This window comes from Hyperolius riggenbachi, chromosome 11, assembly GCF_040937935.1.
Source record: "Hyperolius riggenbachi isolate aHypRig1 chromosome 11, aHypRig1.pri, whole genome shotgun sequence".
Lineage (NCBI taxonomy): Eukaryota > Metazoa > Chordata > Amphibia > Anura > Hyperoliidae > Hyperolius > Hyperolius riggenbachi.
The window spans coordinates 202,730,499-202,756,460 of record NC_090656.1 but is presented as its reverse complement, the minus strand read 5'-3'; the positions used below and the strand labels follow the sequence as shown (position 1 = coordinate 202,756,460).

The 25,962-nt window shown below is 45.0% G+C and overlaps 1 protein-coding gene across 2 annotated transcripts in view; it reads left to right on the top strand.

Moving 5' to 3' along the window:
• The first annotated feature begins 6,275 nt into the window (after window positions 1-6,275).
• The window catches only part of COPB1 (COPI coat complex subunit beta 1), a 42,153-nt gene continuing 22,466 nt past the window's right edge, over window positions 6,276-25,962 (top strand). Inside the window, exons 1-12 of one of the 2 annotated variants that reach the window (XM_068261416.1) lie at window positions 6,276-6,434; window positions 8,418-8,564; window positions 13,125-13,354; window positions 14,571-14,740; window positions 15,745-15,859; window positions 16,001-16,093; window positions 18,700-18,837; window positions 20,216-20,335; window positions 20,501-20,608; window positions 20,699-20,845; window positions 23,521-23,666; window positions 23,751-23,847. In XM_068261416.1, the coding sequence (XP_068117517.1) occupies window positions 8,474-8,564; window positions 13,125-13,354; window positions 14,571-14,740; window positions 15,745-15,859; window positions 16,001-16,093; window positions 18,700-18,837; window positions 20,216-20,335; window positions 20,501-20,608; window positions 20,699-20,845; window positions 23,521-23,666; window positions 23,751-23,847 (1,455 nt within the window). In that variant the 5' untranslated portion in view covers window positions 6,276-6,434; window positions 8,418-8,473. The remainder of the gene's footprint in view (window positions 6,435-8,417; window positions 8,565-13,124; window positions 13,355-14,570; window positions 14,741-15,744; window positions 15,860-16,000; window positions 16,094-18,699; window positions 18,838-20,215; window positions 20,336-20,500; window positions 20,609-20,698; window positions 20,846-23,520; window positions 23,667-23,750; window positions 23,848-25,962) is intronic. The other variant, XM_068261417.1, reaches the window with a different exon arrangement.

Genomic DNA, 25,962 nt, shown 5'->3' with positions numbered 1-25,962 from the left:
AGAACGCTGTCATCCTGGGAGGGCTGCTGACCACTGGGTGCTGGGGTGGATGTCACATCAAGCGTGGGGCGTTGGCTGCTGCTGCTTGGAGTGCTGCTCACAGTAGAGGTCTGGGATGCAGTCATGATGTCCATCAACACCTCAGGTTCCATCTGCTCAACCACCACACGGGGACCAGAAACTTTAAAATATTGTGAAAACTGCGTCTGCTGACTCGGCCCAGGCTGTGCTGCCCTTTCTGCTGCATCACGACCCCGTACAGCTGGGCGTCCTCTCCCTGGCCGTGGAGCAGTCCCAGAAGTGGCTGAGGCAATGGAACTCCCTTTCCTGACACCACGAACCCTGCCAGACATGTTGCTAATGAATCACTGGCTAATGAGATGATTAATACCAGTGAGCACAGTAGTACAACCTATGTGAAGGGTATCACTGGGCAGTGGCGTAGCTAAAGAGCTGTGGGCCCCGATGCAAGTTTTACAATGGGGCCCCCCAAGCACTCTGTACATAACAATTTATATGGCGGCACACCAAAACCTGCCAACGGCAACTACAGTGTCAGAGGTGCAAGAAGGGGATGGGGAACAGCTAGTTAATGATTACCACTATTCAAAATATTTATAGAAGTGATTATTATGAGCAAAGGACCAATAGAGAGCTAATACTGTAGTTGAGGGAGGGCCCTTTGGGGCCCCTATGGTCCAAGGGCCCCGATGCGGTTGCAACCTCTGCACCCCCCATTGCTACGCCCATGTCACTGGGTAATGAGATTATTAATACCATTGAGCAGTGAACACAGTAGTACAACCTACGTGAAGGGTATCACTGGGTAATGAGATGATTAATACCAGTGAGCAAAGTACTCAATGTCACTTACTAAATAAACTGCACTGGCAGTGTGACTGTCTGTAAGCAGTAGCTGAAGTGTATCACTGGCTAGCTGAATACAAGTGAGCAGTACACTCTGACCCTGCCTGCACTACACACACTAATCATCACCACCAGCGCACTCTGACTACACTGACTACAGCAATGACTCACTGGCTAGTTAACTGAATACAAGTGTAGTATAAGAGCACTGTTAGGAGTAAAAACGCTAGGTTTTTAACACAAAAATGCACTTGCTGAAGCTACAATGGCCTGGAGATAATCCTCTCAGTACCAGAGTCTAGCAATGACGGAGCTTTTTTTAAAAAAAAACAAAAACAAAAAAAAAACCAGGTGAGCAAAAAAGTTAATGTTTGGTTCACAATGCTAAGGTTTTGTTTGGAAAAGTTTACAAATGGTAATGACGTTTTTGCTTTGCTGCTTGCTTGTTTTTTTTTTTTTTCTCTTTTTTTCCATCCATAACCCCTTCAGGTGGACCGAGCGACCGACCAACCAGCTGCAGCACTGATGGTGCATCCTGACATAAGCATTGTGCGTCTGTCAGATTACACACAAGTCGGTGCATGCAGCGCTGCAGGACGAGATTTCTCCTCTGCAGTAAAAAAGATACGTTTGCCGAGGCATATGAGCTGAGGGGCGGTGTTGGAGTTCCTATGCTTTGGCAAGCACTTTGTATCAAAAAAGAACTCTGGCAATGATTTGTTCATCCACATCGATCGGTGTGAATGGAGAAATCGGGTTTGCCAGGGCATACGAGCTGAGTGGGTTTGGACGTTTTTGGGTGGCAGCTTCTATGTCCTGGCAGATGCCTTCCCCTCTTTTTTTTCACAATTTTTGGCAGATATTTTTTCATCCACATTGATTGATTAATTGATTGTTTGACGTTCATTGTTCCTTTCAGCCCAGAGTGCATTACCCATATGCCCAATATAAGGATATATAGCAGAAACTCCTAATACTGGCCATACATGTAATGATTGCAGAGACCCTAAAATGCCAGGACAGACCCCACGAATGATGCCATTTTGGAAAGAGGACACCCCAAAGTATTCCATGAGGTGCATGGTGAGTTCATAGATTTTATTTTTTGTCCCAAGTTAGCAGAAATTGTTGTTGTTGTTTTTTTCACAAAGTGTCATTGTCCGCTAACTTGTGACAAAAAATAAAATTTACTATGAACTCACCATTCCCCTCATGGAATACCTTGGCGTGTATTCTTTAAAAAATGGGGTCATTTGTGGGGTTTGTTAACTGTCCTGGCAAGTGGGGGGGGGGGGGGGGGTGCTAAATTGTAAGCACACCTGTAAAGCCTAAAGGTACTCATTGGACTTTGGGCCCCTTAGCAGTTAAGCCGCAATAAAAGTGCCACACATGTGGTATTTCCATACTCAGGAGAAGTAGTGTAATGTGTTTTGGGGTGTATTTTTACACATACCCATGCTGGGTGGGAGAAATATCTCTGTAAATTAGATTTTTTTTTTATTTTTTTTACACACAATTGTCCATTTACAGATAGATTTCTCCCACCCAGCATGGGTATGTGTAAAAATACACCCCAAAACACATTATACTACTTCTCCTGAGTACGGCAATACCACATGTGTGACACTTTTTTTGCAGCCTAGGTGGGCTAAGGGGCCCAACGTCCAATGAGTACCTTTAGGATTTCACAGGTCATTTTGAGACATTTGGTTTCAAGACTACTCCTCACGGTTTAGGACCCCTAAAATGCCAGGGCAGTATAGGAACCCCACAAATGACCCCATTTTAGAAAGAAGACACCCCAAGGTAATCCGCTAGGAGTTCATAAAAGATTATATTTTTTGTCACAAGTTAGCGGAAAATGACACTTTGTGAAAAAAAAAACAATAAAAATCAATTTACAGGGGTGCTTACAATTAGGCATGCCAGAACAGTAAACACACCCCACAAATGACCCCATTTTGGAAAGTAGACACTTCAAGGTGTTCAGAGAGGAGCATGGTGAGTCCGTGGCAGATTTCATTTTTTTTTTTTTTTGTCGCAAGATAGCAGAAATGGAAACCTTTTTTTTTGTCACAAAGTGTCATTTTCCACTAACTTGTGACAACAAATAAAATCTTCTATGAACTCACCATGCCTCTCAGTGAATACTTTGGGATGTCTTCTTTCCAAAATGGGGTCATTTGGGGGGTATTTATACTATCCTGGAATTCTAGCACCTCATGAAACATGGCAGGTGCTCAGAAAAGTCAGAGATGCTTCAAAATGGGAAAATTCACTTTTTGCACCATAGTTTGTAAACGCTATAACTTTTACCCAAACCAATAAATATACACTAAATGTTTTTTTTTTTTTTTTTATCAAAGACATGTAGCACAGTAAATTTGGACAAAAATGTATACAGACATTTTACTTTATTTGACAAATTTTTATCACAGAAAGTTAATGTCCATGTAGCTTTGTCTACATTGGTATGACTACACAGTGTCTCAAGGTGAGGATTTCTGCACATAAATCTGCCATTAGAAATGGCACGGTGGGACAGGCAGTGGCTGAGCATTTTAAATCCTGCGGACATAATGTTTCCCAACTTAGGGTGATGGCTATAGATGGGGTTCCCCCCAGTTGGAGGGGAGGGGACAGGACCAAAGAACTTCTACGTAGGGAGGCGGGCTGGATCAGGCGTATGGATGCTATGGGGAGGGCAGGGCTGAATCGAGAGCTGGATTTGGGATTCTGTGTTTAAGCCTTGGGTGACTTGATGGTGTATTTCTGTATATGTTAAACTTTGCAGTATAGTAGTAGCACTTGGTGGTTTTAATTGACCTTGTTTTTATTTTTCAGACCAACCTAGGACGCATCTGGAGAGCAGGCGGAGTTCCCCTTTAACCACGCAGCAGTATGGTGAGTGCTGCGGTCTGTGTTTCTATGTGTTGACTGGGTTGCTATGGCAATATCTCGGCCGCTTTAGCACCACCTACTGTGATGATGCGTGGGCTGTTTGTGTGCTGGGTGACGGCTGGGGCGTCTAGGATTGGCTGTTGCTATCAGCTGACCAAGTCATGTGACCTTCTCACATGACTCTGAGGCCGGAACGCTCGCTTCCGTGTATAGGAGGCGGCGGAGATGCGGCTATAATGCGCTCGTTCGCCCTCACACTGGCTGCTGACAGCGGGGTCTCCTCCTGCATACCTGATTGGTGAGTTTACTGTTTTTGAAATGTGCAGTTTTCTATTGGTCCTTTTGTTGGACGCAATAGTCTCCCATCAGGTCCTCCACTGTGTGTCTCCTATGATTGGTCAAGGGCTTCACCTGATGGGTGGATCTCTCTTATAAATGTGTTTGTTTGACATGTGATGCTGTATATGACCGTTTTTACAACTTGAGAAAGGCCAGAGGAGGCCGAAACAACTGTTTGTTGTTGTTGGTGTCATGCCTGCACTAATAAAAACCTAAAGAGCTATACTTACTCAGTGTGGTGCCGGTCCTTTGTGGAGTACAATTTGCTGTGACCCCCTAGGTACCGGGGTGAGGACCTGGGCACACCAATCGTTTGGTTACTTTTGAGCATTGTGTGGTGCTCCTGGACGCTTGCAGAAAGTTAAAAAAAATCATTTTTTTTGACAAAATTCATATCTTTTTTGATGAATATAATAAAAACTAAAAATTGCAGCAGCAATCAAATAGCACCAAAAGAAAGCTGTATTAGTGACAAGAAAAGGAGGTAAAATTCATTTAGGTGGTAGGTTGTATGACCGAGCAATAAACCATTAAAGCTGCAGTGGTCTGAATGGAAAAAACGGCTCTGGTCCTTAAAGAGAACCTGAGGTGTGTTTAAAGAATGTTATCTGCATACAGAGGCTGGATCTGCCTATACAGCCCAGCCTCTGTTGCTATCCCAAACCCCCCTAAGGTCCCCCTGCACTCTGCAATCCCTCATAAATCACAGCCATGCTGTGAGGCTGTGCTTACATCTGTAGTGTCAGTCTCCGCTGCTCCCCCGCCTCCTGTATAGCTCCGGTCCCTGCCCCCGTCCCTTCCCTCCAATCAACAGGGAGGGAAGGGATGCAGGCGGGGACTGGAGTTCTGCAGGAGGCGGGGAGAGCAGCAGACTGACACTATAGAGATAAACACAGCCAGCTCTGACAAGCTGTTTGTCAGCAGCGTGGCTGTGATTTATGAGGCATTGCAGAGTGCAGGGGGACCTTAGAGGGGTTTGGGATAGCAACAGAGGCTGGGCTGTATAGGCAGATCCAGCCTCTGTATGCAGATAATATTCTTCAAACCCACCTCAGGTTCTCTTTAAGGAGGGAAAAGACTGTGGTCCTTATGTGGTTAAAGGAAATAAAATATGTCAGCCTCCATATCCCTCTCACCTCAGGTCCCCTTTAAGATGAGCAGTTTTGATACTATATAGAGGACTCTTCGTCTTGTTAAAGCCTGGGGAAATAATAATTAGGGGTGGTCAGTGAAAGCCCCTGTAATGCACTTAGATTTGTCAGTCCAGTAGAGCTTCCCCATACCTCCCAACTTTTTGAGATGAGAGACACTTAAAGGGATACTTAAATCAAATAAAAAAAATGAGTTTTACTCCCCTGGGGCTTCCCTCAGCCCTCTGCAGTTATTCTTGCCACAATAACAGCATAGAGGGCACTATTGTGGCTGGGAACGCGAAGAATCACTCGCGTTCCCAGCCTGACGACGGAAACCAGAAGGGGCCGCCAGCGGGGACAGGAGGATCGGAGCGATGCTGCGAGGGCACGGACAGCTGCAGGAGGCTGAGGGCAGCCCCAGGTGAGTAAAACTCATTTTTTTTATTTGACTTAAGTATGATCACACCCTCATCACACCCCTAATCATGCTCACCATAAAGATTTCATAAGAAAAGTATGTTGTTTTATAATTCAAACCACACTGGACCTTTCTATCCTGGTTCATTTTCCTTCATATTAACATTTTACAATTAATAATATATCAATTTAATAGATGGGAATTAAGTTTAGAGTCAATCAAACACATTTTTAGTAGAGAAATATATATATTTACATAGAAAGAGGGACAGGGCTCCCAGAGAGTCCAAAAGAGGGACAGTTGGGAGCTATGCTTCCCTGCAAGTTGAAGGCAGGGTATACATCTCTGCTGATTTGCAGCACAGTATGTGACCAATGCAAAGTTATACTAATACATGATAACAATTGTAAAACATGTGTAGAAGGCTCTTTACGAGAAGACTGAAGAAGCTGACATCACACCAGACACTAACTAACTTTCTGGCATTAGCTGTCACACTCCAGTCTCCACTCACTTCCTGCCAGCGTCATTTCCAGCGTCAAATGAGCCGGAGGTACCACTTCCTGGTTTTGCGTTCCAGCGCGCAGCTTACTAAAGCCTCTCTTCAAAGCATTTGCGTTCCAAACTCGGTTCCTTTTCCGGGAATGTTGCGTTCCGCAGTGACGTGTTCCGTCTAGTTCGGGGCGGAGCCATTCTGGCACCTCCCGACTTCCGTACATTGATGTGTCCGGAGCTGTTCCACGTCATCTGCTGATACCGGCCGGAGCCCCGAGCAGGTAGCGGAGGGGAGGCCTTGTGTCACCGGGGGTTCCCTTCGCCCATACACCGTACTGCCCGGCAGGGGGTTGCATGGGAATATTGGTCTTGCCCTTCTCCAGCACACACTATGTAACCCGGGAAAAGGGAAGGTCCCCTGTCACCGGGGCCACCCCTCATTATATATATTATATATCCTATATAAAAGGGGGGGGGGGGGTGATAATATCTTCCCATACTGGTTACTCTGAGGGAGGGGCTTCCTGAACTATTGGGGTTACCCCTATACCCCACTCTGTACAGAGGGGAGGGGGATCCTCCTTGAACTGGACAGAGAGAGAGGGGATGAGCTGATCAGTCTTGGGGTACACTTGACAATTAGGGTTACCTCTATACCCCACTCTGTACCATGTGGGATCCTCATTGTAAGTGTGATTACTCTCATCCTGTACTGGAGAGATTGAGGGAATCACCCTGGGTGGTGGGGCACTTTGAGGATACCTACTTTACCCTCAAAAGTAATGGACAGTGAACTGCTAATAACATACAAATTATTTGACCCATGTGTATTTATATACATCTTCCGTCAGGCTTTATATAGTGCGTATACTTAAGTCACTACTTGTCCTTCAGAGGAACTTGCAATGTAATCCCTACAGGCACCACCTTTATACCTTCTCTTGTGCACCTCTAGAATACTTTGAGCCTCTCCCCTGGCACAAGTATGCAGGTTAGGTGCTTGACTCTTAATTTACTTGTTGTAGAACAGTGACCCATAGTATTATAGCTGGAGGATCAGCATGACAGCCAGAAAGCTAGGTTATATTTTCCCTGGAAAAAGGGAAACATGGCCACATCCATAGATCTCTTAATAGGTGTTCTTTACAACTTTCAAAAGAATGCCCATCTCTGTCTAGAGGTTGTAAGGAACCCACATTTACTGCTTATCAATTTACTTCTGTTGCACAGGGAGCAATATTCAGCCAATGTGCCATTTTCTTACCTTTTTTTTTTTCATTCCACCTACTTGGGCAACTTTTTATGATTGTGTTTCAGGCACCGGGTGTCCTGTGCAACTCTCTCATGTTTCTGGTATTTTATTACCTGCGATGCCTGAAAGTATCAGCACCACCTGCTGCAGGGAACTGACCTGTGTAGAAGGCGTTGTTAACATTTGTCTTATTCAACTCCATAAAATACTGCAGGTTCTGGGTTTTCATTGTACTTAAAATTAAATTGTAATTAAAATGAATCTTGTAGAAACAAGTGTCACTAGGTTATCCATGCTGCTGTGCAAATGTATCTCCCCTCCATCCCTTGAAACCCCAGAACCTGTAGCGTGAACATGTATCTACTATTTGTACTTTGGCACACAGAGTACCACACTGGGTGATATAATGCAGTGTTCTTCCCAGAATTTTTTCCTAGCCGGGTGGCATGAAGAAGTAGTCGGGTGGGGCGAGATGAAAGAATGCATGGCCAGCGCTTCCCTGCACAACTTTGCTTACAGCAGAAGAGGAGGTGAGCCGATGACAGCCGGGTGCTCGACAAAACTAGCTGGGTGTAGCACCCGGCTAAAAGAGCCTGGGGAGAACACTGTAATGTATGCAGCTCTCAGTGTGTTGTGTGGCTCAGATTGTAAGCTCAGCTGTCATCCTGCGCTGTGATAGATCTCGAGTCTGTCTATCATCTAGGGCCACCTTTCTAGTTCAGGGGACCCAGCAGGAAACCTCAGAGGGAACAGTTCTCCAAGCACAGCAGCCTCTTACAGCACAAAGCGTTGTGATTGGCTGAATAGTGTGGGCTTTGTTTACGGCAACCTATTGGAAAGCTAGCAGTTTGACAGGGTGCTGTCCACCCAATCACATTAGCAGAATTTCCCTATGAGCTTTCCTGCTGGGTCCCCTAAACTAGACTAGTGTCCACCTTTCTACCTACTTGTCATTGAGCAATGTGTGTTATGCATGGCCAACTACCCGCACTGAACTATGTCTGTCTTCCAGGGCCACCTACCTGCCTGACACTGAACATTATAGGACGGCACTAAGAAGCAGCAGCCATGACGGCAGCCGAGAACGTTTGTTACACCCTCATCAATGTCCCCATGGACTCAGAGCCTCCATCAGAGATCAGCCTTAAGACTGACCTTGGTAAGCTTTACCTTCAGAGCTAGTGGCGCCCTCTGCTCTCCTGCTTGGGACTCGGCTACACAGCTTGTGAGCCATAAATAAATCATTTATAAAACCTGTGATTGTGTCTGCAATCCATGGAGGAGAGTCAGGGAAGAATGAAAGTGTTCCACCACTTTTCCTAAGAAGAAATTTGATCCTTAGTTCTTCTCAATATCCTGCAAGAATTTTTACAGGCTGCATTATACAGACTTAATGGACCACTATCGGGGACAATGTAGGCAGTTAATATTTGACAGAACTGACAGGTTTTAGGCCGGTCCATCTCCTTATGGGTGATTCTCAGGGTTTTCTTTGTTTTCAAAAGCATTTCCTGAACAGCAGTTTAACTGCCAAAATAGATACCAGCCAGCCTCCCTACTCACTTGCACACTATTTTGTCAGTAAGACTTTGCAACTGCTGTTCAGGAAATGCTGTGGAAAACAAAGAAAACCTTGAGAATCCCCCTTGAGGAGATGGAGTGGCCCAAAACCTGTAGGTTTGGTCAGATATTTTAACTTGCTACTTTTTTCTCAGTAGTGGTCCTTTTAAAAGGGAACTGTATTGAAAATAAAATAAAATTGCTTTTTTTTTTTATTTTATTTTTTTTACAATATTAATTTATAGATTATTTAGTCAGTGTTGGCCTATTGTAAAATCCTTCCCTCTCCCTGATTTACTTTCTGAAATGTATCACTGCTGGTGACATCTGCCAGGTGATCTGTAGGGAATGTTCATTACTGAGAGTAATATGCTTGCTTGGTAGTTGGAAAAAGCCTTATTTCCCACAATGCAACAAGGTTTACAGACAGCAAACTTTTAGGACCATGGTCATGACCTCACAATGAGAGAGGGGTTTATCCACACATATGTCTCTGATGCTTTATTTGAGAAAAGGTAAAGATTTCTTATGGTACAGGGGGTATTAGCTGCTGATTGGGATGAAGTTCAATCCAAGGTTAACGTTCCTCTTTAACTGATCACTCTGGCGTTTCACCAGGTCACACTGCTAGGACTCTCTGAATGTTTTTCTATGAAAAAGTGGCCTTGCTTTGATTTCAGTTGTTTATGAAATCAGTGTGGTTACACCCCTTTAGCGCCTCCCTCAGTTCAATCTATGTAATAACTACAGTCTTGTATGATTGTGAGTATCCATTTGAAGTCCTGGCCTGAACTTTCATACCTGTTGTCTTACTTTTAGCCTATGTATATTGCCTGCTTTTGTAAAAGGATAAAGCTGGCCACTAATGATAAAATCTTTTTCATCCAATCTTACCATTTGTATGTACTATAAGGTAACTGCCTAAATTATCCATTCAATGTATTCACTCAGTTTACCCTTATACTACTTAGATTTGGTAAAATTAGATGAAAAAGATTGTATCGGTAGTGGCCACCTGAACAATCCTAATGCATGTTGCCGCAGAGGTATGATTCACAGATTAGTAGGCAGAAGATTGACATGTTGGTGATTGTAAATACATTTCTGTAGTCATGTGATCTATACCTCCCATTGTAAACAGTGCTAACTGTGTTTTTATTGCTGTCTAGGAAAGTGATTGTGTATATGAGCTTCAGTGTTTAAAGGGTTGATTGACGTAGTAAGCAATGTCATGTGATCCTTTATATCCAGTGTACTGAGAGTTTGTCAGTGTCATGTGATCTTTTATGTAGTGTAATAAGAACTGGTAGGGTAATGATATCAAGAGTGGACAGGAAGTGCAACATGCCCTGTTATCTCGCTGTCAGACAGGAAATGTAATGTACTCGTTATCTCACATTTTGTGCAGGGACTGTAATATACCCCTGTTACATGGGTGGGAGTTTGAAAAGGAAGAGTAATGTACCAGGTTCCTTCTAGCTCAGGCATGGGCAAATTTGGCCCTTCAGCTGTTGAGGAACTAGAAGTCCCACAGTGCATTGCAGGAGTCTGATAGCCACAGTCATGACTCATAAAGGAAAATGCATTGTGGGATTTGTAGTTCCGTAACAGCTGGAGGGCCAACTTTGCCCATGCCTGTTCTAGCTCATTGCAAAAATTCTAGTGTTTCTGGTTTTCCTTGCCCAAGCTGGGAGATTTGGATGCAGCCGACGCCACCATAGGCCGTAATAGGAATTATGGCTATAGCGGCGCTCAGTGAGTAACTTGGGCGCCGTCAAAAGACGGAGCTCAAATTACTTTTAAAACGGCGTAATTCGCTCGCCAGCAATCAGGGCTGTGGAGTCGGTACAAAAATCTTACGACTCCAACTCAGACTCCTCAGTTTCTGAAACCATGACTCCGACTCCAACTCTGCCTCCGGGTACCCAAAATTGCTCCGACTCCGACTCCTTAGTCTAATACTTAACAGGGCTGTGGATTTTGTACAAAGATCATGCGACTCCGACTCCTCAGTTTCTGAAACCACGACTCTAACTCCGACTCCAGGTGCCCAAAATTACCTCGACTCCAACTCCGACTCCACAGCCCTGCCAGCAATAGCTGGAAGCTAAATTACAACATTCCCCACCATCCATGGTGGGCTGGAGGGTAATAGTAATTTTCAATGTTGAAAGATGTAAAGTCATGCATTTTGGACGTACTAATGGTCTAGCACCATACAAAATAAATGGGATACAGTTGGGGACATCAAACTTGGAGAAGGACTTAGGAGTACTCATTGACAACAATCGTACTCAATGCCAAGCAGCTGCAGCTAAAGCTAACAAAATTTTGGGATGCATTAAAAGGGAAATAAAAACTCGAGATGCTAGCATAATATTGCCCCTGTTTAACTCTCTAGTAAGGCCACATCTGGAATATGGAATTCAGTTCTGGGCACCACATTACAAAAAAGATATTTCAGTTTTAGAGCAGGTGCAGAGACGAGCAACAAAATTGATACGTGGGATGGAAGGTCTCGCTTACCAAGAAAGGTTAGATAAACTGGGTTTATTTAGTCTAGAGAAAAGACGCCTTAGAGGGGATCTAATTAACATGTATAAATACATCAGAGGGCAATATAATAGCTTGGCGGATGAGCTTTTTGTCCCTAGGCCTTCTCAAAGAACTAGAGGACATGATCTGCGCATGGAGGAAAAACGTTTTAGCCATTTATTTAGGAAAGGGTTCTTTACAGTAAGAGTGATTAAGATGTGGAATGCATTGCCACAGGAAGTCGTTATGGCAAACTCTATACCTGCATTTAAAGGGGGCTTAGATGGTTTCCTTGCATTGAAAGACATCCATGGCTACAATTACTAGGTAATGCCTAATGATGTTGATCCAGGGATTTTATCTGATTGCCATCTGGAGTCGGGAAGGTATTATTCCCTTTTGGGGCTAATTGGAGCATGCCTTGTAAGGGCTTTTTCGCCTTCCTCTGGATCAACAGGGATATGTGAGGGAGCAGGCTGGAGTTGTACTTTGTACTGGTTGAACTTGATGGACGTATATGTCTTTTTTCAACCAAAATAACTATGTAACTATGTAACACTGCCGGGACTTGTGCAGGAGCAGGGTAAGCCGTATATCGGCTGTATCCTGTGTCCAAATCTCTTGGCGGCTATTTCATAGGTACGCCGCTGGGTAGCTAAACACCTCTACCTTACAAGTCCTGCCATAGTCATATTAATCCATGCCTTGCCCTGTTGAAAACCCAAATAGTCAGCTGTCTACACATTAGATTTAAATGACTTTGTAAAGTAGGCTGTAGGCACACTACACACTAATGCCCTTGGATGTATTCCTGGCTTTTTATTATTGAAATAAAGAAATGATTTGCATATTGACTCACTGAGCAGAAGTAATGCATTATGGGAGTACTTTCCTGCTCACATGTAGCTGAATATTTGCTAATGGCTTCTGTTTTAAGAAGGCAAAATTGTTTTTAGCATAGCGGTTTCAGTATGGTGACTTTTTGGTTTCATTTTGGTTCTCTACACAAATTCAAGTGTTTCTGATACTCCATGACACCCTACCAATAGAGCTATATTAATCCATGCCTTGCACTAAGTCAACATAGCTTGAAACAGCTGTCTGCAAGCAGGATTATGTTGTTCTTTAAAATGTATAGACTATAGGTGTGCTATAAAGCAGCAGTCCAATCGATAGTCGCACACCTGTTGGCAGTGGTTGCTGGTGCAGGATGCCAGTAGCAGTAGAATCCAGATAATCAAAAGGGGTCCGCACACAGTCTTGTACCTTTCGGGGCCACCAAGTTTCCCTTCGTCAAGGCATAGGCAGACATGTTTTTGTCTGCTATGCCTTGACAAAGGGGACCTTGGTGGCCCCGGAATGTTTGTAGGCTGTGACTGTCAGATGTCTTAACGCTTGTGCTGGAACAATAAAGGATTTGTATCATTCCTGAATAAGACTGCGTGTGGACCTGTCTTTTGATTATAAAGCAGCAGTTCTGGGTGTAAGTCTGGCTTTTCGAGTATGTAAACAGATGATTTGCATATTCAGCCACTTTTCGGAAGTGATGCGTTGTGAAAGCATCTTCTCACTTCAAATATTTCTGAATGTATCTGAGACTATCACTTTTGCTGTTGCCCTGCAGAAAAGGGAGATGTGAAATCCAAGACAGAGGCTCTAAAGAAAGTCATCATCATGATTCTGAATGGAGAGAAGCTTCCGGGGCTGCTGATGACCATCATCCGATTTGTCCTCCCCCTTCAGGATCACACCATCAAGAAGCTGCTGCTGGTCTTCTGGGAGATCGTCCCCAAAACCACCCCAGATGGGAAACTGCTGCAGGAGATGATCCTTGTCTGTGACGCCTACAGGAAGGTGTGTGCTGCCATATTGCCTTCACACAGATTCTAGTTCTGTGGGAGAGTAACCCTCCCTGCCCCGTCCATGTCTCTAACTTGGATCTTGTCCTGTGTAAAGGTACATACACATGCACGAGTACTGTCCCTAGCAGAAACCTAGACTCGATCCCTCAGGTGACGGTGCGGGTCCAGTGCTGAACAAATACGTTGCTAGCCTCTTGGCTAGCATCATGTTCTGTTGCTAAGGAGGGACAACACATGGTGCATGACATAGAGTAGTGGGAGGGAGAATAGGACTGGCCAGCACTTGGACGAGATGATTCAACAGGCTGTTTTTTGACTGACTCTTTGGGGAGGATCAAGGGACACCATGCACACGCTAGGATCTAGGCAGAGGCATATATGACTGTGGGAAGCCCTACCCCTTGCTCTGTATCTTGTTTCTAAAGGAGGTAAAGTTAAATTTCTGTGGGAAGCCCCGCCCCCAGGTGTGTGGTGACATAGCTGTGAGAAGTCCCACCCTCTGAACTGCATCGGATCTCTTGGGGAGAGAAGGGGTTGATATAGCTATGGGAAGTCCCAACCCCTACTCTGTATCTGGTTTCTAGGGGGGGGGGGGGGTGGATTATGGCTATGAGAAGCCCATCCCACTGGTGTGTATCTGATTTCTAGGGGTGTGATGATATGGCTGTGAGAAGTCCCACCCCCTGGTGTGTATCTGGGTGGGTGGGGGGTGGTAATATGGCTGCGAGAAGCCCCACCCCCTGGTGTGTATCTGGGTGGGTGGGAGGTGGTAATATAGCTGCGAGAAGCCCCACCCCCTGGTGTGTATCTGGTTCTTTGGATGGGTATAGTAATTTGGGTGTTAGAAGTCCCACCCCCTGGTGTGTATCTGGTTTCTATGGGTTTGAAGATATGGCTGCGAGAAGTCTCACCCCTAGTCTGTATCTGGTTTAGGGTGGCCCCTTCCCGGAGGGGGGGGGGGGGGGGGAAGGGTGGCAATATGGCTGCGAGAAGCACCACCCCCTAGTCTGTATCTGGTTTTGGGGGGGGGTGTAGTAATATGGCTGCAAGAAGCTCCTCCCCTGGTGTGTATCTGGTTTCTAGGGGGTGTGGTGATATGGCTGTGGCCCCTCCCTTGGTTTGTTACCTTTCTCTGGTTGTTGGAATCTCCTCTCCAGCTGCCCCATGTATTGCAGAATATACTCATCAGCCATCTCTGTCTTTTCCAGGATCTTCAACATCCGAACGAGTTTATCCGCGGCTCCACCCTGCGCTTCCTCTGTAAGCTGAAGGAGGCTGAGCTGCTGGAGCCGCTGATGCCAGCCATCCGGGCATGCCTGGAACACCGTCACAGCTACGTTAGAAGGAACGCCGTGCTCGCCATTTACACCATATACAGGTGAGCTTATTGGCCAGTGATGTCTGACTCCTCCCAGGTGCAGGGCAGCCTGCAAATCAGACATCTTGTCTACTGGCCAAATATTTGTGTATTCATTTCTGATTACCTGGGTTTGCCAAGCTGTTTTCCTGCCCTGATGTCAGATGCTTCATACCTGAGAAAATAGCCGCCTATGAACTTTCCAAACTCCTCCCCCATTACCCTAATGAGTTAGTCATAAAGGAGCTTTGAGAGGGCACCAGCCAGCTTTGCCTGTGAGTCCTGGGCTACCTCAGCCCACCTCTTTTGTTTGTTTGCTTGTCAGTGGAAGCGGAGGGAGGAGCTGGGTAGGGTTAGGTAATGGCCCTGTCATGGCAATTAAACTCCCTCTCCTGGCAGCTCCATACTTTGTGCACCGATTTCTTATATGACTAAAGTTTCCAAAGAAAAAAATACTACAGAACAGCTTCATCTAGTAGGAAAATTGTGTGAGAGTAATGGTATAGTGCCCTATTCACCTTTATTAGCATGGATATTCCTAGAGGGTGAACTAAAGCTTTTTATTTTAACTACCTAACGACCACTCCATGCAAATTGGCGTGAAGTGTTGGGGGCGGAGATTGCAGGGGATCGCGCGCGCCGATGCGTGTGCATCCCCGCTTGAATGACAGAGCTCCGATCTGTCATCAGCCTCCCAGCGGCGATCACTGCTAGGGATTGTTAGACCGCGACACCACCGTCTAATAACACTGTACAGCGCTGCGATCTAAGGCAGTGCAGTACTGGGGACAGCCGTGTGACACGGCTGTACCCCTGGGAGGCAGAAAAGTAATCCGCTGTCATGGGCTGAAGCCTATGACAGCCGATCACGCTGAGGACGGGGAAGCCTCGTTAGGATCCAGAGGCTTCCCCCTCCTGAGTTAAGTATCTCTCAGAGGGTTTTTTTTTTTTTTTTACAGATCCTCTCACTTCAGTCCTTTAAGTAAACTGAAGTATGCTAACTTTTTTAATTGCTACTATTACAGAAACTTTGAACACCTTATCCCAGATGCCCCAGAACTCATCCATGACTTTCTGGTGAACGAGAAAGATGCCAGCTGCAAGAGGAATGCCTTCATGATGCTTATTCATGCAGATCAGGTAGCTGCCTATACATTACTTTACCTGTACAATACCGCATTCAGCCTCTAGGAGGTGCTGTTGTGCTGCTGCATGAGATAATGCATTTAAAGCATCCTGCCAGGTTTGTGATATCTGTTAACCTGGGTCTCTCCCTTCCAGGACCGCGCTCTGGACTATCTCAGCACCTGCATCGACCAGGTTCACAACTTCGGGGATATTCTACAGCTGGTGATTGTGGAACTCATTTACAAGGTTAGTTACTGAGGAAATATCATTGCTGTTAGTACACTTTTGTATCTGGAGGCTATTGCCATGTTCTGTCTTCATCTGAATGCAGGGCTACTTCCAACTTCGTGTCTTGTTTGCGGTTATGCAAGTTCTCTAACCTGCACTACCACTTATCTGCCACCAGATGTCACCTTAGATCACTATCAGCCCATGCACATTTACTTTGGAGCTCACACAAACATTACTGACCTACTACCGTAATGCCTAGTACACACCATACAATTTTCTGTAAGATTTTCTGTAATTAGATTATTTTCTGTAAAGTACTGGTAGAGACTGGTCAATATCTCTGGTGCATTGCCTTCTGGTTATCTCCTGCTGAGTAGAACAATGCCTAATTGCTAGGCAGATAGATGGTTAATCCAGCATGTTGGAAATTATCTATCTGGCAGGTAAATCTTACAGAAAATCTTATATCCTAATACTTTCTATAGTTTGTAAGTGGTAGAGATTAGTCCCAAAATATCTCCTCATGTTATGCTGGGCATACACGGCACGTTTATGCGCCGGAATCGAGCCAGCGCGTCACCGCTCGTCCACGCGGATCGATTCCTGCTCGTCCCGCGGGCACTTCCTTCTCAGCGCTTATCAGCGCTTTGTTTTTGCCTATTGTCCGCCTGCGGGGATCGAGCCGGGAATTGATCCACACGGTGATTGGACATATCACACGGTGATTGGACATATCACACGGTGATTGGAAAATATCAATCAAGCCATCAGCGGCTCCATTGATAAGAAGAATCTGGGCCTTGTATGCCCAGCATTAGATTAACTGGGAGTATGTGGGTAATTGAACAAGTCTGTTGTCTATAATCATAGCACTATAGCTACTCCGTTTGCTGGATCTAATCTATTATCTAACCACCTGGTCCTCCCTTTCTGCAACCGTTATTAGTTTTTCTTCACTATGCTGCTCAGAAATTGCCAGAATATGCAAATTCCGCTTTGACAGGAACTGAGAATTAGCACAGAGTTTATTAAATTGAAATTGAGGCACAACCAATTCATTAAGGCTGTGTTCACACATAAATATGTACTTGTCCAGTGCTGTCAGTTTTTTTGCACCAGTTTTCTATCAGTTTTTCCTGACAGGATTGGAACTATACACCTCATGTGTGATCACAATCCTAGAAAACTGATACAAAACCATCAGGACTGGACCGGAAATGTACACCTTTTATGTGTAAAATAAGCCGTAGAAAAATCATACAAAACTGACGACTGGACTGGAAATGTACAGATTTATGTGTGAACACTGCCATAAAAAACTCATACAAAACTGATGCCAACTGCCACAAACTGACAGGACTGGACACCTTTTATGTGTGAACCAAGCGTAACTGGCGCATTATTCATTGATTTCATATCATACACTTATAGCACCTACATGCAAAAAACGGCGCTGGGAAATTTAGGCGCGGAATGAAGCTGAAAAACTGTTCCTGCAAGAGTCCTGGCAGCGTTAATTACTATTCCCCCTCCAGGCCACCTTGGACTCAGGGGAAAGATGGTGTTTGGCTGGCAGCCAATGCTGGTGGGCAAATTACACTGGTTTATTGTAATTTGGGCTCCGTCTTGTGACGGCACTTGACTTACTGTCTGAGCGTCGCTATAGCCGTAATTCACATTACTGCTTAAGGAAGTACCTGATGTGCCCAAATTACCCTGTGCCGTTTTGTGCTTTTATTACTTATAGATGGCTACCAGATTCAACCATTAGATAGATCTCTTCTCTGATCATAATCTGATCAAAGAGGGATCTACTACTGCCACACAGCAACATAGTACAAAACAAATGGCGGGGAGCATAGATACATGAGAAGTTCACAACCCTTTACAATCAGGACATCCAGCAATACAAATACATACATGGTTAATGTGTGGTTTGAGGTAACATCAATACTGGTGCATGTTCTTATGATAAATAACAGTAGAATAAGAAACACTAAGAGGAGGTCCCTGTCCTTGCAGACTTACTTACTATCTAGAGGGTATTGGGCTGTAGATATTAGGGATGAAGACATGGGTTGGGCAATGAGACGGTAAACCGTCAATGCCACCTATAGCAAATTATAGGCTTGTCTGAACAGGTGTGTTTTGAGAGTACATGTGAAGGTTTCTGGGCTCGGAGCATGACAGACTGGCTGTGGGAAAGCGTTCTAAAGGAGAGGTGATGGTGGCAGCCGTGGCTGTATAGTGTATTGATGAAAGGCTCTGCACAGGAGACCAGGATTCGAATCTCCGTTCTTTCTGTTCAGTAAAACCAGGAGCTATTCAGTAAGTAGACCTTGGGCAAGATTCCCTTACACTGCTACTGCATGTAGAGCGTGCCCTAGTGGCTGCAGCTCTGGTGCTTTGAGTTTGCCAGGAGAAAAGCGCAATATAAATGTTCTGTCTTGTCTTGTGATGCACGTGAGAAGTCCTGGATGCTGGAGTGAGGGGAGGTGACCAAGCTAGAGGACAAGATGGTCTCCTTGGAGTAGCAAAGGTTTTGGGAGAGATGGTACCTGGAGATTGAGGAAATTACTTTGGCCATAACCGTATTGTGTTCTTTCTGTGTGTTCTACCAGGTGTGTCATGCCAACCCATCAGAAAGGGCCAGATTCATCCGCTGCATCTACAATCTGCTCCAGTCATCCAGCCCAGCTGTGAAATACGAGGCTGCTGGGACTCTGGTCACTCTCTCTAGCGCACCTACCGCTATCAAGGTAAACTATTCTCTGTCTCTTATTGGCCAGACAGTGAGCGCACTGCAGACTAAAATCTACAGCTTGTCTATAGCTCCATGCACACACCATCGCTCAAAATGAAGGCGGAAAGACTGGTAGGCTAAGTGTTGATACAAAAAAAGTGTCCCAACAACAGAAGAGTGATTATTGTCTATGTAGACCAATCCATCGTAGCGCATCAGTTTGGATGATAGTCACCATTAGTCGTTCATATCAAACTATGACAGCCAATCGCTCCATTCAAACTACTTACATGTAGCTAATTACTCACTTTTTACTTTATACCATATTTGTAAAAGTACCAGAGAGCGAGAAATATTTAAATAGATTTTAAGGTTCTGTTTTTCAAAATGTTTTTGATAAATTTCTTTATAAATGGGTCTTTTTGCGGTATCCTTTTAATTGCTGCATCACCTCGTAAGACAAAGTTGCTATGCCCTTTTACAATCATTTTCACAAGCAAGCACGAAGATATCCTGCGCTCCACGTAACTGCTGTACACTCAAAGGATGGCTCTCCTTTCACATTCAGCACCCCGCAGCGCTCCGACAAGGGTGATTGGCAAAGGTACTAAAAGAAGATGAAGCGCGCCATAGTGCATTAAATGTGTAGGAGTTTTTATTGACAATTAAAAGTTATACTCACAAACATGAGTGATAAAAATCGCATCTCAGCGGACTGCCAGCCGCTTGCCTCTGCAGTGGGGGATGACGCGCTGTGGCCAGCAGCGCGGTTTCCGATGACTGGGAATCCTCTCACTGGTGGGTGGGCGTCGCTGGAGTGTCAATCGGCGTGTGACGTCATTACGCGTTTCGACGCTCAGCGCCTTCGTCAGATGACGTCTCACGCCTGTGGGGGGGAACTTATAGCGTCGCTCTAGCTAAAATAAACTTTATTGTCCACTGCGCCCTTACTCTCCCCCCTTTGTCCGCTGGACAATAAAGTTTATTTTAGCTTCCTGGTCGCCAAGGCGACCTTTAGAGCGACGCTATAAGTTCCCCCCCACAGGCGTGAGACGTCATCTGACGAAGGCGCTGAGCGCCGAAACGCGTAATGACGTCACACGCCGATTGACACTCCAGCGACGCCCACCCACCAGTGAGAGGATTCCCAGTCATCGGAAACCGCGCTGCTGGCCACAGCGCGTCATCCCCCACTGCAGAGGCAAGCGGCTGGCAGTCCGCTGAGATGCGATTTTTATCACTCATGTTTGTGAGTATAACTTTTAATTGTCAATAAAAACTCCTACACATTTAATGCACTATGGCGCGCTTCATCTTCTTTTAGTACCTTTTACAATCATGTTTGAGCACCTGTGTTTGCGCCATGTCATTGTCACTGTTTCTCTTGTGTCTAGGCTGCTGCCCAGTGTTATATCGACCTCATCATCAAGGAAAGCGATAACAATGTCAAACTGATTGTACTGGACCGCCTGGTGGAGCTAAAGGACCATCCCTCACATGAACGTGTCCTTCAGGTGGGTCCTGGTGTTTGCTGCTTATTTGCAGGCTGTAGAGCGGTGGGCTAGAGCCAGTGACTCTGTTGAAGCGGTTGTGACAGTTGTTAGCTGCTACTTGTGGCGGCCATCTGTGTGTTGCTTTATATGCTTCCTATGAACACCAAGCACTGTCCCGTCTTTCAGGATCTGGTGATGGACATCCTCAGGGTTCTCAGCACACCGGATCTGGAGGTTCGGAAGAAAACTCTACAGCTGGCTCTGGATTTGGTGTCTTCTCGGAATGTGGAAGAGGTGAGGTGGCCTCAGTGATGAGGTCTCTATGGTCTCCATTCTCAGTGGAGGGTACTGGAGGTTTCACCACTTTCCTCATTCTCTTTCCAGCTGGTGATTGTCCTGAAGAAAGAAGTCATCAAGACAAACAATGCGTCAGAACATGAAGACACAGATAAGTACCGCCAGCTGCTGGTCCGTACTCTTCATTCCTGCAGTGTCCGCTTCCCGGATATGGCGGCCAATGTTATTCCTGTGGTGAGTGCCACATTTCACTATACCTGGATTTGCAATATATGGGATAGTAGGATGGGAAAGCCTTACGATCTGATATAAAAAAAAAATTTCAGCCCAGGATTTTGTCCACCAGCGCACACCAGATTTGGCTGTGTTTTTATAAGGAAAGGGTTATTTGGTTGGAAGGCTACATTAGAGCGAGGATTGGTAAATCAGGGGGAATGGTATTTAAAAGTAAACCTGAGGTGAACCTTAGCCAAAAAACTTACATAGGTAGAGGGAAGCCTCTAGATGATCCAGAGGCTTCCCGTGTCCTACTCACCCCTACCACCACGGCCCGTAACGTTCCTGAAGATCATGATCACGCTCCTCTGAATGCACGAGAGGCTGAGGCTTGCTGCACAGCCGTGGCTGTACTCTCACAGGTGCAGTATGCCTGCCCTTGTGTATGAAGAGGAGCCATGCCAGTCAACTTTAGGGGGCCAGGAGGATGTGGGAAGCCTCTTCCGAATCCAGAGGCTTTCCTCTTCTTAGGTGAGTCACTTCAGATACATTTTAACTTGCGAGGGGGTTGGTGATTGGGCTGGGAAGGCTGGCCACAGAATGTGGATGCAGATCAGATGCTCTGACTCTGGTCTGACTGCATTGACTGCATGATTGTTACAGGTGTGTGACTCAAACAACTAAAGCCAAAAGCTCAACATGACAGACAGCTGGCATTGTTAAGGGCATGAAGATGGCAGCCTCCATTTTCCTCTCACTTCAGGTGTCTTGTAATGGGTTTGGGATTCTTCTTTATGTCATGGCAGCTGTCCTGATGCCTACCACTCCCCCGTTCTCCTCTCTGCCCCACCGATCCTACCTAAGAGCCCCCTCCCCGGCAGCCTCTTTCAGGTCGCCGAAGTCGAGCATTAGTGCACAGGTGCTGGCCTCTGGCTCTGCATGTCCTCATGTGCAAACCCACGTCCGGGAGCGCTCTGCGCATGTCGTAGTCGTGACTCCATGTGCAGTTCGCTCCCAGGTGCACGATGTAGTCAGAAACATGCTTGTTTAGGGTCTATGTAAAACAGTATTAAAGGCAGAGGATCAGCAGGTCAGCCAAGCAATCTGCATTATTTAAAAAAAAGTCAGCTTCCATATTACTCTCACTTCAGGTGTTCTTTAAATACATTCAGTAGAAACAAAGCTTTACCCAGCCTTTCATTGTGACAACACACATGCCCACTGCAGTACTCGGCACTCTACTTGAAATCCCTCCTACCTGTATGGATTTTCAAATCCTTTAAAGGATACCCGATGTGACATGTGACATGTGACATAAGCTAGACATGTGTATGTACAGTGCCTAGCACACAAATCGCTATGCTGTGTACCTTTTTTTTCTCTTTCTCTGCCTGAAAGAGTTAAACATCAGGTATGTAATTGGCAGTTCCTGTCTGAGTCAGGACTGGGTCAGACTACAGTGTGACCCTCACTGATAAGAAATGACAACTATAAAACACTTTCCTAGCAGAAAATCGCTTCTGAGAGCAGGAAAGATAAAAAGGGTCAATAGTTCATAGATTTTTAGCTCTGGCATACTTCAATGAATGTGTCATTGAGCAAAAACAATAACCGTAAAAAGTAGATTTAAAGGGAAGATCCGCGCTGCACATAAAAAAAAAAACCTGCACTCACCTGGGGCTTCTTCCAGCTCCTGGCAGTTGAACGGTGACCTCGTAGCAGCTCCTCTCCCTCCCGGCGTCCAGCGGTGAAGAAGCCGACCTCGCCAGGTCGGCGTCATGTGCGTTCCACGGCGCGGGTCACTTGGTGTACGTCACCAAGGCATCGGGCCTGCGCAGTAGAGACCCGATGACGTGCCTACACCGTGTGATTTCCGACCCCCCCCCCCCCCCCCCCCGCCGCTGGACGCCGGGAAGGAGAGGAGCTGCTACTAGGGCACTGATCGGCTGCCAGGAGCTGAAAGAAGCCCCAGGTGAGTGCAGTTTTTTTTTTTGTTTTTTTTTTTTATGTGCATCGTGAACCTTCCCTTTAAATAATAAAACTGTGGAATATCTTAAGTCCTTTTTAAGAGAAGGATAGATACAATGGTTTGTTTCATTAATTTATTTTCACCTCGAGTGTCCTTTTAAAGTGAACCGAGCACCTTTTTAACACTCAGGACATTTCTATAGCACATGAAAAATGCAAGCCAACAATCTGTTTCATTATTAAAATAAACTTGTATTTTACCTTGTATTTTACAATCAAAGAAGTTTTTTAATAGCCTGTTTCAGCAGCCTGACCGTCCGCAGAAATCTCAGGACACTAATTGTTTTATTGAGCTAATTACCCAGAAGAAAACAAAACAAAGGGGGTGGATAATTAGGACTGTTTGAAACAGACAATGATTTTAAAGAAACAGTCCTAATTACCCACCGCCTTTGTTGTTGAAAAGAGTGTTTTGTTTTCTTCTGGGTAATTAGCTCAATAAAACAATTAGTGTCCTGAGATTTCTGCGGACGGTCAGGCTGCTGAAACAGGCTATTAAAACTCATTTGATTGTAAAATACAAGGTAAAATACAAGTTTATTTTAATAATGAGACAGATTGTTGGCTTGCGTTTTTCATGTGCTATAGAAATGTCCTGAGTGCTAAAAAGGTGCTCGGTTCACTTTAAGCACAGCAGTTATTATTCCCGCCCTCCATATTCACAGCTCATGGAGTTCCTGAGTGACAGTAACGAGGCGGCAGCCGCAGACGTGCTGGAGTTTGTGCGCGAAGCTGTGCAGAGATTCGACAACCTGCGGACGCTGATTGTGGAGAAGATGCTGGAAGTGTTCCATGCAATAAAGTCTGTGAAGTAAGTTGCGTTTCATCTTTGTGTCCTTCTAATTCACAGTGCTGTCCTGGTCAGTACAGATTATAAGGAGCGTCTGTGTTTCAGGATATATCGCGGAGCGCTTTGGATTCTGGGAGAGTTCTGCAGCACAAAGGACGACATACAGAGCGTAATGACAGAAGTGCGGCGATCTCTGGGAGAGGTGTGTATCTGAGAGCAGTTTTGGAGCTGGATTCTGCTGTAGGTCAACGCAGGCCTTAAGGTGGCCACACACCATACAATTTTTTTAAATATCTGTTCAATTTAAGAATTGCAATCAATTTTTCTGACTGATTGTAACATTTAAAAAATATGACCAATGTACCACACACATATGTTCAATTTTTCCCCAATTATGATAAAAATGATTAGAAACTCTGAGAAAGTTGCTAGGGTGTGTTTGTTAATAAATTGACAATCTAACACACAATACAATCTTTGGAAAAATTGAAGAAACATTTTCAGCATTCTGGATCGATTAAAAATAAAAAAAAAAGGCTAATCCGATCATATTTTTTAGTCGAATGAAAAAAAAGCTTTCTTTTTTTTTTTCCGGAAGCTCCGATCATATTAATTGCCGTAAAATTGGATCTGTTTATTGTACCGCGTGGGCACCTTTAAAGCGGACATGTACTTGTAACTTCCTCTCTGCTCTAAAAGATACGCCACAGCATAACCTTTAAAGGAAAACCATTTTTTTTTGTTACAGCTGATATACCAGTAAATACTGCAATAAATCTGCAGTGTGTCTTCTTCCTGCTTTCATAGAAGCAGACATGGGGTTGACATCCTGTGTTTACAAATTAGCAGCTTAGCTGTAGCAGAGGAAATTCCTGAGCGAACACAGCTGAGAGATCAAATTACAGTAGTTAGTCAGTCACAGATGAGGTGGAATTAGACAGGCTAAACTCTGTAAATACATACAGGGTGCATTTCTCTATATGTTTTCCTTCTGTCCTGTGCAAGAGTTCAGGTATACTTTAAAGTGGACTTAAAGTAAATTCCAAAATAAAAAAACATCATAATAACACGACTACAGTTCTTACTCTTTGTTTGTACCCAATGTGCAGCAAAAGGTAATTGGCGCTCTGATATGCGCTATAGTGCTTCTGCCACTGTGAATACTGTAGCTGGCAGTACACGCCTTTTTCTCTTCTCCAATCTATTTGATTGGCTGCCTCAGTGGCACATGACACACCCATGCTGCTCTGAAAGCTACAATTCTGCCCTCCTATGGCTCCCCTTTTTAGGCCTGAGACGTTTTTGCAGCATTTTGCACAGCATTTGCCTTTTGAAAAACACTCTCTTTCTCTTGAATAAATATTGCGGCAAAATCATTTTGCCACGATTCTCATTCAAGTGAATGAGAGCGTTTTTCAAAGTGCAAACGCTGTGCTAAATGCCGCATGTGGGACACCCGGACACCGTGAATCCAGCGCAGGAGACTTGAACGCACAGGGAGTAACTTTGGTGCCGTCAGAAGACAGAGCTGAAGTTACTTTTAAAACGCAATAGTTCTGGAAGCCGAAATTATTTCATTCCCCACCATCCGTTGCGGCCTGGAGGGGGAATAGTATTTAACACGGCCGGGACTTGTGCAGCAGCAGGATCAGCCATATACCGGCTGTATCCTGCGCCCAAGTGTCCCGCGCCTATTCCTCTCGTATGCTTAGCAACCTATGCAAGGTTAGAAAGCAGCCGTGGCAGTTTTTCAGGATAGCATTATGGCTAAACAAAGCCTGGCACAAAAGGTCAGTTTTTAAACATTTATGCTACTCTATTATAACTTCAGTGGACTGTACTGACGGCATGGAATTTATTTTTACACTTAGACTGCTTGAAGCTGGATCATGGATTTCTACCCAATGTTCCTAACTGATTCCTTTCTGAAAGGGATCCATTCAGAAGAAATCAATTCCTGACTAAGGCCTGGTGCACACCAAAAACCGCTAGCAGATCCGCAAAATGCTAGCAGATTTTGAAACGCTTTTTCTTTTTCTGTAGCGTTTCAGCTAGCATTTTGCGGTTTTGTGAAGCGTTTTTGGTGTAGTAGATTTCATGTATTGTTACAGTAAAGCTGTTACTGAACAACTACTGTAACAAAAAACGCCTGGCAAACCACTCTGAAGTGCTGTTTTTCAGAGCGGTTTGCGTTTTTCCTATACTTAACATTGAGGCAGAAACGCATCCGCAATCCAAAATCTGCAGCAGCCCGGGAGTATGCGTTTCTGCAAAACGCCTCCCGCTCTGGTGTGCACCAGCCCATTGAAATACATTA